The following is an 11832-nucleotide window of genomic DNA, read 5'->3' as shown; positions in this document are numbered from 1 at the left end:
TCAATTTCATTTTGTCATCTCAGCCACCCTTCTCGATTAGCTTTTACTCTCTTCGGATTCTCTTTTCTTTTACATATTTTTAACTAAACCTTTTAAAGAAATAAAAAGTTTAGAAACAAGAGTTTGTTGTTGTTCCAAAAAATTTCCAAGGCCCGAAAGCAACGCATTACAGTTACATAACCAATTTTCAGGTACGCAGGCATTTCTTCAAAAAGATTTTTTCCTAAATATTTATTAAGTTTTCCTGTGCCATCTGAACTACTTGCTCGCAGGCATGGAACTGAGAGAAATGAGTTTCTCGGCGCTTGTCTCCAGAGGTATCTTCTCCGTCAAACCCAGGCCACATTGGTGGGAGGCGAGTGCTCTCACATTGCGCCACCCCTGTTCTTGGAAACAAATTATATTTAAAACAACTTTAGTATATTATAGTGAGGGAGAGGGTGAAATTGTAAGCCGGTAAATAAATGAGGACTTGTTTCAATCTGATTTTGTCGGTGATTGGGGGATACTCGGAAAAAAAAAATTAACCTACGACCTTCTGATTACTAGTTCGGATGCTTTAGCTCTGAGGTCTAGGAGACTTGAGGATGCTAAGCCATGAAACTACAACCTTGGACAGATCAAATGGAAAATTGAGACTACCCGTCACCCCAATATCGATGATTGGAAAATGGTGCGTTTTGGCCTTCGCGAGGGTTCATCCTTGATTTAGGGGGAGGGGGAAATTTCTGTTCCATTTTAATCTGCTGAAGATTGAATCGTGGACAGATTAAATGGAAAATTGAGACTACTTTTCACCCCAATATCTATGATGGGAAAATTGCATAGAGGGGGACAATTGTAACATGACCCTAGTCTTCCACGAGTCTCCTATAACTCAGGGGTATGCGGCGGATTTTTCCGGAACCCCTGTAAATGTTCTCTGTCTCTTCACAATTTCTCGTTGTATTACGCTACATTTTCGGATTCTACAATCTGAACTTTAACAATCCCAACTTTAAAAGAGCGTGTTTCTCTTCACGTCCACCGAAGCATTTTTGGCCACGAACTAAATCGTAGATCTTAGCATTGTCGGTGTGCTATTTCTTTTTGTTTGATCAATCCCAACTTCTTCAATTCATGATCAACCTCGCTCTTCAATAAAGCTGAATATGAAAGTTAATGTTTGAATCATGAAACAACGGATGATATACGAACTCTCCTGACTACTAAACACAGTCACAAACTTCAGAGTAAAATAAAAACAGCAAAAAAAAAAAAAAAAAAAAAAAGAAGGAAAAGAAAACACACACGTGATTTCAATCAAAAAGATATATTTTTATTCGTCGTTTCTTAGATTTAAATTCGATTCATATTTATTGTTCGTCTGTAAATAAAATAGAGGAGCCATTATGGTGATGGTGACAAAACACACTCGCAGAACATTCGCTCCTTTTAATGCTACAAAACGAAAATAATCCTCGTGCTTATCTTGCGTGATTTCCTATGGGTTGCATCTTGTTAACCTGCGATACGAATGACACATTAGAGTCGCTCAAATAACTTTGAAACTTCTACGGTGTCGTTCTCTGCAAAGAATAACTCATTCTACAAGAGACTGACGTCAATGCCAGATTTAGAGAAAAAAAAGCAATATTTGTTATAAAGATTCCGTCCTTATCTTGATATTACGTCGCTAGAGGTGATAGTAAGAAGCCTTGGTTTTGCTTTATTTCCATCATAAAGGCGAACTTGGTGACCCCAATTTCAAATCGCCTGAAGATGTTTTCCAACGCAGGCCACCATAAAGTTGCTGAAAGTTTTATAAGGTTGAGAAATAGCTATCCTTAGTGAAAAGTTGTATTTTTTAGATGATCCAGCAAGGTCGATATATACATGGTATTTTCATTCTTGGGCAAAATCACCATTCATGAATATATGACCCTAACAATATACATAAGTAAACTAGCCAATGCAAAGTGATCGGAATTTCTTAATTTTCTTTTGGAAAAAATCACTAAGAAATTAGTTATACTGGTTGCCAAGGATGCCAAAGGGGCTCAATACCTACAATTTTGGTAATTGCGTTTCTAGCTTTCTATTTGGTTCACTCAATCTCGGTTATACCGTATGACCTGATATGGAAACAGATTGCGTCAGGTGTTGCCAAGTTGGAAACTGATTGGCTTTCCAAGTGTCCAAGCGTTTAGAATTTAATTAAAATTTAATAAGAAAATTTTTCCATTTGCACTTGTTAGATATGAGACTGGTTATAGCCAACACGGCGATACGCTCCTCGTTGGCTATTTACCATCTCGTATCCAACGCGCGCTCATGGAATAATTGTTAGATATAATAAACTTCCCAAATAAGAGAGAGAGAATTTAGAATGTGATAATTTCCATGCTTTTTATGACAAGTAGTAATCTATCGATTGCCGTTTTACATAAAAGCGAAAACAAATCTCTTTTTTTTTCACGATCGGCGAGCGGATTCAATGCTTACCATTAAGACGGGACCATAGTTATTCCTTATTCCTTTGGCATTTCTGATCTCTTGACGTTACCAATTGGGCCAAATGGCTGACCCTGTGGAAGATTAGAGCGGCCTAGAGCAAACGTCCCGAAGGCTGGTCCTCCTAGGTGTACTGAAACCCAAGAATAATAAAATAAAGTTTAATGTTCCTCTAACAGTTAACTAGCTCAGATTCAAACATTGTGTCATACAATTTATCACACACAGAGATGAATTTGATAAGGTAACCTCAGTTCATCAGGTAGCATATATTGGCGCGAATCCTTTGGGAAAAGAGAGAGATCTAGACAAGTCCAAGTTCTCGCTGGAGCAAATGTGACTGAATAAAGTGTCGGGATGAACAGCACCATGTGAAGTAAAAGTCGTACAAACCCACAACCAAGGAAATTAAAATTAGCTCATCCTTAAAACACATGTTAACGAACCTTTCTCGATGAGGTGTACTGAACCGTTCTACTGATATGTACTGAGCATGGGATTACTAAGGCCATTACATAAAAAAATTGATTTAGATTTATTTTTTTTGCAAAAATTTGACCAAAAAAATGCAAAATCGAGCCGACACAGCTAAGAGAAAACAAAAAGATCGTAAAATTAGGATTACGTACATCCGGGTACCACAGGAAGGGCTGCAGGCAAAGCTGGAACACCACCAGCTGCTGGAAGAGAAGTATACGATGGCAAAGCAGCGACAGGATGGGCAACTGGTGCAAACACTGGAGCATGGTAAGAAGCTGGGAGAGCAAGAGGGGCTAGAGCTGCTGGTAACGCAGCCGGGAGAGTCGCGGGCAGTGCCAACGGACCAGCTCCTATTGCACCGATAGGCGCTACTACTTGTCGTTTTTGTTTTCCTCGCTTCTGAGCGATGGTCTTTTTAACGTCAAAGCTTGCGGATGCATGTCCGGGAAATCCTATGCTTGTGAATCCAGGGTGCGTGATAGGGTGACCATAAGGTGCTGAATACCCCCAACCTCCGTGTCCACGGCCGTAACCAAAGTGTCCATATCCATGTCCATATCCCCATCTTTTAAAGCCTTTTTGGATTCGCTTTGGAATATTTGAGCGATAGACAGACGTGCCAGTAACGCCACCTACTCCATGATAGCCAGCGAGACCTGGTGAAGAAAACGTCATCGAATCAATGGTAGAATTGACAAATTAGCGAAGAGAAATAAATCTGTGTAGCGATGGCATTATTTGAAAACCAGCAAGAAATCGTTGAATGATGACGCATTGAATAATTTGATAATGAAAAATCAAATCAATGCTTAATCTTCGCGTCCTTTAATTCTTTTAACCGAGAAGACTTTAATTTTTGCCCATGTACGACTAGTTGCACAACGGAAATTATGTAAAATATAACAGGTGGACTTGATCCTTATTGTACCTTTCAGTCATTTTCCGTGATTTTTACGAACCGGGCCTCTTAGGAAATTACGCAAAGGAACAATAAGGAACAAATCCACCTATCACAGCCGACCACCGTGATACGTATAGTAGCGCGTAATCAGCCAACCTTCTCCCCTCCCCTTTCTTTCCTATTGCACTTAAAAGAAGGACACCTGTTGAATTCCACTAACTGCATTATTTTATTTATACTAACCACCCATTCCGCCGAAACCGTAGCCCAAGCGATAGTTGTCGCCGCTAGCGTATCCATATCCCAAGTGAATGGTTTGCTTCTTGCTTTGACTATCATCATCTGCTACTGGGATTTCTCCGCGTGTGTTTGGCCGAACATCTTTGCTCTTTTGAGCAACTTTGCTTCTTGCAAACCAGAGAGGGTATCCATAACCGAAACCAGGGTAGCCAAAGCCAAAGCCGTAGCGGCCGAATCCATTACCCCAGCCTCCTAAACATCCTCCGAACCCCAATCCTGGATATCCAAAACCACAGCCCCCACCACATCCACCCCCACATCCACCACCACATCCACCCCCAAATCCACCCCCGCATCCACCCCCACATCCACCCCCACATCCACCACCGCATCCTACACCATATCCCAGTAAGGGATAGCCGAGAGAGCACCCACTTCCAGAGCCTCCACAGCCTCCACAACCTCCACAACCTCCACAACCTCCAAAGCCAATTCCAAATCGTTTAGATCCCTTTGCTTTGTCCGATGGTTGAATTTGAGAATCTGAAGGTACTCTCGCGGAACTAACAGGTTTATTGACAGCAGAAGGAGGGGAAGAGACAGGTTTTACAGACAAAGGCGCCGCCTCCTTTGCTGGGTTATCACCGGCAGGACCATCAGAAGTGCTGGGTTTCTGGGATCCCACGTTTGATTTACAGCATCCGCTATTAAAAAATGTCCATGGCCCATTGAAAGAAGGCACGGCATTGCATGAACTGTAGCCCAAACCGCAGCCTCCTAAACTTGGGTAGCCGCCACATCCATAATAGCCATAATCTCCGAGCCCTCCAAATCCTCCGTACCCACCATAGCCACCGCAACACCCGATTGGTAGAGCACATCCACCCCAGTTCCAGTCACCGATTCCATAGCCAAGGTCTCCCGAACACCCAAAACCTGGCCAGACTCCACAGCGTTTACTACCTTTAGCTTCTTTTGGTCCATCGCCTTGTTTTGACTCGTCAGCGTTACGTGATGGTGGGTTGCTACTTTGCTTGACCGATATTTTAGGCTGATCCTTTTCATTTTTCGCTAGCCTAGATCTGAAACCACAACCACAACCTCCTCCGCATCCACCGCAGCCACAACCCCCTCCGTATCCACATCCTCCACATCCACATCCCCCAAAGCATCCACAATGACCACAGCCCTCGTAACCATGTCCTCCCCAAGCCCCATGTCCATATCCTAAGCTAGCAATGCCGCAATCCCCACAACATGCTCCGTGTCCACATCCGCAACCACCACATCCACCAAACCAGTCACCGTGCCCAATGTCACCGTACCAGTCTCCATGACAGCCCCATCCACCATGTCCACCATAACCGCAGCCACAGCCGCAACCACCACAACCACCACAACCACCGCAACCGCCACAGCTGCCACAGCCAGATCCACAACCACAACCACAACCACCACATCCACATCTCTTAGCCTCCTTTTTTCGTTCGTCCTCGGCACTTCGTTTATCTTTTGGTTTCGCCTTCTTGTCTTTAGATATCAATGACTTTCCACAACATGCAGCATAGGCACAAGGGCCAGCCATGGTTGTGTATCCACAGTCTGCTGGTACAGCGACCTTTAAACAAACCAAAGGATATCAGGCGGGTTTTGGAGGTCACAGGCAGAATAAGTAGCCATCAACGGAGTAAATTTGAGAGGGTCATAACAAGGAAATTGTCAACATTACTACGAAAATGATCATGTCAAGCTCACAAAACTGCCAACTGACAAATGTCGGGAATATTGTTGTCTCGTAAGAAAAAAGTTAAGTAAACGTAGTGAGGTAAACCGCAAGCAGCAATGGTAACAAGTTTCTGGTTTCTACGCTTCCAAAATTGATAACGGTAAAATTAGGAATGGCATAATCTATGTTAGAATGAAAGAAAATATTAAAAAAAAAAAAACGACTTGCAAAATCACACAATTATTCAGAAAGAAATGTATGCTAAAGAGGTTAAAGGCATAAAAATAAATAACCCATTCAATCATCAAGCACAACAGGACGCCCCCAGTTCACGAGTAAAATCGTCCGGCTTTAGTCTCACTCACAGGAGTCAATGGGCAACAGAAAATCACAAACTTTTAGGTTTGGTAGCTGTCGTATATAAGTGGCTCTGTTGTGGATAATTGCTAGTAATTCTCCAAAACATGCTTAAGGTTAAATAATGCAAATCGGTTTTTATCTCAAAGCAATGTCAGGAGCTGTTTTCATACATTAAATTCCGCGTGATAAATAATGTAACCCAAGGCTCCTCTTTCGAGCTTACAAGGAGTCACTGGTCAATACACAATTAACATTTACAACATATGAAGATGTTTAAAATTAATAATAATGATAATGATAACATTAATAATAAAGGAAGTAATAATGAACTATAAACTGTATAAATAAGAATACTAGAACTACAGCATCAACATTCCTTGTCCAACTTTCTACGAATTTCCTTCGTTACCGTTGTTTAGCCAATGTGAGAATGATATAAACACATGAGAAATGAAATGATGGTAGAACCAACTCCGTGATCACGGAGGGTCGTGGAGGGTCACGGAGGGTCGTGGGTTCGAATCCCATCTGGGGCTCGGATTTTTTCCGAGATCCCAGTTGGTTCTACCATCATTTCATTTACCGTTGTTTAGTCCACTTAAGGTGCATCCGATTGGGAAATCTGAAGTTAGATTTCACTAATAGGAAATCCATGTCAGGAAGGATTTTAATTATTGAGATCTGCGACAAAATCCGTTTTCAGATTTGTGTTCGATTGAAAATCCGAAGATCCAGATTTTAAGATCTAAATCCGGATTTCGCAATCGAACGCACCCTTAGTGAACATGACGTTACGCTATTAACCACTAACTTAAAACTGTATTATGTTATTTTTTTTGTAAATGTACTCAAAAGCGGGACTCGAAAAAAAGATATTAAAAGATTGTGTTGACAGCTTTTCTGGTTTTCTCTTCGTTCGCTGAGAATATTCGGTCAAAAGAGTTTTGCTTATGTGTGAGCTTATCGGAGTGAAAATTCTACAAAAATGAAACGCGGCGAGAATGAAAACTTTTCTTCGTAAATAGATTATTTATCACAGCGGGTATCACAACAAATAAGAGGGTAGCCCTCATGTCTTGCTCTTGATGATCACTTGTTCATTCCTTTCATCGGCTAAGGCCACAAACGTTTGCGACGTAAGTTGCACGACGGATGTTAAACTTCGCAATGTTTGAATAATTCGGTGCAGCGTTGCCAGAAAGCGTCGTGGAAAGAAAAAAACTCGATTCTACTGCAACGGTTTCTACAACTCGTGTCGTAAGTTTTCGGCGTTGAAGGGAAATCATGTTAGATTGGACAATGTTTCGCGCAATTTGCCTCGTCAGTGTAACAGCACCTTAAAACAAACCAGGCGCCCACGACTGGGAGTGAACAACAGCACTATATTTCTATCACGGCGTTTTCACAGACCGATTTATTTTTTTAATACATCCATTTAGAAATCACTGGTGATCCTTGCAATCTGATTTGCTCTCAGCAGTGGGATTTATTCCCAAATCGCACTATTTTTTGCTCAGAATCGCACCATTTCCCCAGCCAATGAGAAAGGAGAACTAAAACAAAACAACCAATCAGATTTCAAGGCTTGTTTATGTAACCATTCAAATTGAAGGAAAATGAAATACAAAAACCATTGTGTGGCGAATTTTGCAACTTATGTTCTCGACTGGATCAATAAAATATTGATACTGACTAAAATCCTGTATTTTAGTGATTAATTAAGCAATTGTGTGATTTCTAAATGGATGTAATAAAGTGGTAACTGAACTTCATGTTGTGGCAATTTGGTCTGAAATCATACATGTGATTTCAAATCGCACTTGCGCTTCGCGCTCGTACGATTTTGAAATCACACATATGATTTCAGACCAAATTGCTCTCCACTCAGTTCAATCACCATTATATTTAGAATTTCCCACCAATAAAACTCCCGGAGGAGCCCGATGAGCAAACACAAGAAACTAATTTGACTTCTTTGTTTTCGAAGGTAGTCTAATTTTAATTTAATTTAATTTTCTAATTTCATCTTGTTTTCTTTGCACAACGTAATGAAAGAAACCAACATATATCAATAAAAATAACAATAGAAAATAAAGGAAAATTACAAAACCACGATACCATTAACAAGTAAAGAAAGAGAAACTGGTCCAAAGAGGAAGACTAGAAAGGGGAACTGACGAACCATACGAGCTAGTCCACCTTAAAATACATTACAAAAAGAAAAAAGAAATTAAACAAAAAGGACAAATTCTAGTGTAAAATATATATAACATAACATTATACCCATGGGGCCTTTGGATTGTCAAGGTTAAATGTAATTATTACAGAGTTTTTTAAATGTTGGAAGGCTACAGTCACGTTTTCTCATCTCTTCAGGCAGGTTATTCCACAAATAAGGTATTCGATTAAAGTAGGTACCCTTGAATAATTCCGTCTTAACTGAGTTCATCTTGAATTTGTTGCTCGTGTACGACCTCAGCCTTTCATCAGAACAAAATTCAAAATATTTACTGGCAGGTAGATTAAAGTGCCCACTCTTTAGCTTGCAAAATGTCGTCAAAAATAGATCGGTCTATAACAATGCCGTTACATAGTTCTAATATGGGAATTGTTCGCTCCTACTTATGGGCTCCTGTACAAACTAATAATTTTGCTGCAATTTTGGCCGGATTAAGGGACTATGGGCAAACAAAATATGCAAAGGGAAGGAATAACGACCCAAACATCATTACGAAAGTCCCAATGGATAACAAACAAAGAAAATATAAGGTGAGAGAGCGACTCCTCTGTAGTTGGCACCATTCCGATAAAATTAAATGTGAAATCTTTTATATGTTTTGTGTCCTACTGCGTGGCTATTTCAAGGACAACACTTAGTGCCAAAGTTGCTGCGCGGTCATGGGAACAACAGCTAAAAAAATGATAACCTTCACAACATGGCCGCAGTCTACAAATAGAGTTTAAATAACTACCATGTCTTTCCTCACTCTTTCTTGATAACAATAGAAGCATGTTTTTACTCGTACTGAATTTCTCTTTTTTCAAATTGAGAATTTGCTGAAACTGCTTCTGAGATGCGTTTAATTGTATTTGGTTGCAATAATGCGAAAGACAAAAGAACGAAATTTCTATCCCTAAAATTCCCTGCGTTCCTTCATTGATGTCAATGGTCTTCTATTCCCAGTCTTCTTTTCTAACGCGGTTTTGTACCCCACCGAAAGTGAACATTCTGGCTTTTTAAAAGGCTCATAGGCATAGAATGAAAATCTGTATGGCTTTTTTTGATTGTTTTTATCTGAAAAACGATGATATTTCAATTGAGTAAATTAAAAAATCTATCATATTCACTTTAAGATTCGGACCAGGGAAGAATTTCGTTGTGATATTTACGTCACAGTTCTGCTATCCCCAGTCTCCTCTCTAACGCGGTTTTGTACCCCTCCCCACCGGAAGTGAAAATCTCGATTTTTGAAAAGGCTAGTTGCTGCACAGAAGGAAAATCAATACGGATTTTAAAAATTGTTTTTCATCTCAGAAAAACATGATGTTTCAACTGAGTACATAAAGAAAAATCTGTCATATACACTTTAAACAACTGCAAGGCGAAATTACGAATTCATCGCAATGTAGAACATACTGATGTTCTGAGCCGAACAAATTATTGACGTGGAAAAGTGCTGGCCAGCGGCTTACGGTAAAGCTTGCGAAAACTAGTTTAGTAAATTGAATTAAAATGGGCATGGAGATACGCCGTCCACTATTGAAAAAGGTTTAATTTTGAAAACATTTCAGTTGTTTAAGTTAGCCCTGTCATCTCGTTTCAGCAATCAATCGATTAGATCACACAGAAGCTCGAACTCGGTGTTCTTAGTTTTTCAAGTGACTCTTCTGTTTTAGCTTCGTGCGAATTGTTAAACACTAACAACATTTTAAAAGTAGCTGATGATGTTTGGTGTGATATCTTACCTGGAGTGTGTCTGCGCAGGGACTACCACATAACCCATATCCCAGGCCTCCGACGAAAGGATATGACCCATAGCCATAACCGGCTAATCCATATCCTCCTAATCCTCCATAACCGAAGCCTCCGTAGAAAGGAAGTCCTAGGCATCCACTTCCACATCCACTTCCACATCCATAGCAACATCTCTTTGAAGCTTGGTTGTTTTCAGCGTTGTCCGACGAGGGTGGTTTACACCCGCAGTCACCTTTATCGTTCTTATCGTCCTTCGCATCTGTTTCAGCATTTTCCGCTGGTTTTCCTTCATCGGCTTCTCTTTTTGGATTTTTCTGCGATTGTTTGGCTTTCTTGTCTACAGCAATCTTGGATTTGTAGAATCCGCAGCATTGACCACAACCTGGGGGAGCTGGGAGCCATCCACCAAAACCTCCGTAACCCCAACCACGGGGAAAATAGTTTGGTCCGCCCCAACCCCATCCTCCTTGGCCAAATCCTGGGAAACCGAGTCCATAACCACCCCAGCATCCGGGAAATCCACCATAGCCACATCCACCGATCAATCCATACCCACGTCCTCCGAAGCTACCACAACCACCAAAACCCTTCTTTTCTGCTTTTCCAGGTGCTTCGCGTCTGTTTCTCTTGCCTTTTGCAATTTTGGACTTATAAAAGCAACCACCATAGGGATAGTGCGTTAGATAAGGAGTAAAGCTTCCGAAGGCAGGAACACCGATGCCAAGCCCAGGATGTCCGTAATTAGCCCAACCTGGATAACCAAACCCAGCGGGAACTGCAAATGGAGCATAGCCACCATAACCGTAGATCCTTTTAGCTACCTCTCCTCTTCTGTTGGCCTTTTTCTTGTTGGACTTCGGAACACCAGAACGGAACAGGGCAGTGCCGTAAAAAGCTGGGTTTGGAAAAAATCCGTAGCTGGGAAAGGAAGCGAGACCGTAGGAGTATGGAGCGGCATAGTATCCGCCCCATGGGCCAGCAAAACCAGGGTAATATCCTAAACCATATCCCCATGGGTGTTGAACTCCGAATTTCTTAAAAGACTGTCCTTGTGGACTTCTTGTACCTTTTGGAATTTTAGACTTATACCAATAGCCGGGCCATCCTAGACCGAATCCATAACCGAGGCCATTTCCAGCACCCCCTCCATGAGCAGGCACTAACCCAGGTGCCGCGCTGGGGTAAAAACCCCCTAGGCCAAATCCTAGACCATGAAATGCACTCAAAGCGGGATAACCCCAGCCGCGAACTGGTTGAAACCATCTCTTTGATCCTTTTTGTTTGGGGTCTTTTTGTCTTTCTGGCTCTTCATCAGCCACCTCATTTGACTTTTCTTCGGTCGTTTGTTCAACGGGACTTTCGTCTCTTTCTTTTTTCTCGTCCGGTTGATCTTTTTCATCTTCTTTGGCGTCAGAATCGTTTTGGTTATCCTCTGTGGGCTTGTCCTCCTCCTTCTCCTGTTCTTCGGCTGATGATTCCGGAGGGCTGTCCTCTTCAGGATTGTCTCGTTTTAGTCGCTGTTTTCCCTCATTTTCTTGGACTAGTGGCTTACTATGTACCAAGAGAAGACTGGCTAACACTAAAAATATAAGCAATAGGGAAGGATGCGGTCTTAGCGTGGCCATAGTCTTCCACGATTTAGTGAGACCACACTGG

The 11832-nt window shown here is 41.4% G+C and overlaps 1 protein-coding gene across 1 annotated transcript; it reads right to left on the bottom strand.

Moving 5' to 3' along the window:
- Positions 1 to 1296: 1296 nt before the first annotated feature.
- On the bottom strand, positions 1297 to 11832 carry LOC138007462 (PE-PGRS family protein PE_PGRS3-like). Its single transcript, XM_068854392.1, has 5 exons — positions 10167 to 11832; positions 4118 to 5732; positions 3123 to 3629; positions 2485 to 2626; positions 1297 to 1505 (listed from the first exon to the last, which is right to left on the bottom strand). Exons 1-4 carry the CDS (start codon positions 11799 to 11801, stop codon positions 2511 to 2513), a joined length of 3873 nt encoding a protein of 1290 aa, XP_068710493.1. The 5' UTR covers positions 11802 to 11832; the 3' UTR covers positions 1297 to 1505; positions 2485 to 2510.

This window comes from Montipora foliosa, chromosome 6, assembly GCF_036669935.1.
Source record: "Montipora foliosa isolate CH-2021 chromosome 6, ASM3666993v2, whole genome shotgun sequence".
Taxonomy (NCBI): domain Eukaryota; kingdom Metazoa; phylum Cnidaria; class Anthozoa; order Scleractinia; family Acroporidae; genus Montipora; species Montipora foliosa.
The sequence above is the reverse complement of the archived record's forward strand: the minus strand, read 5'-3'. Positions and strand labels throughout refer to the sequence as shown.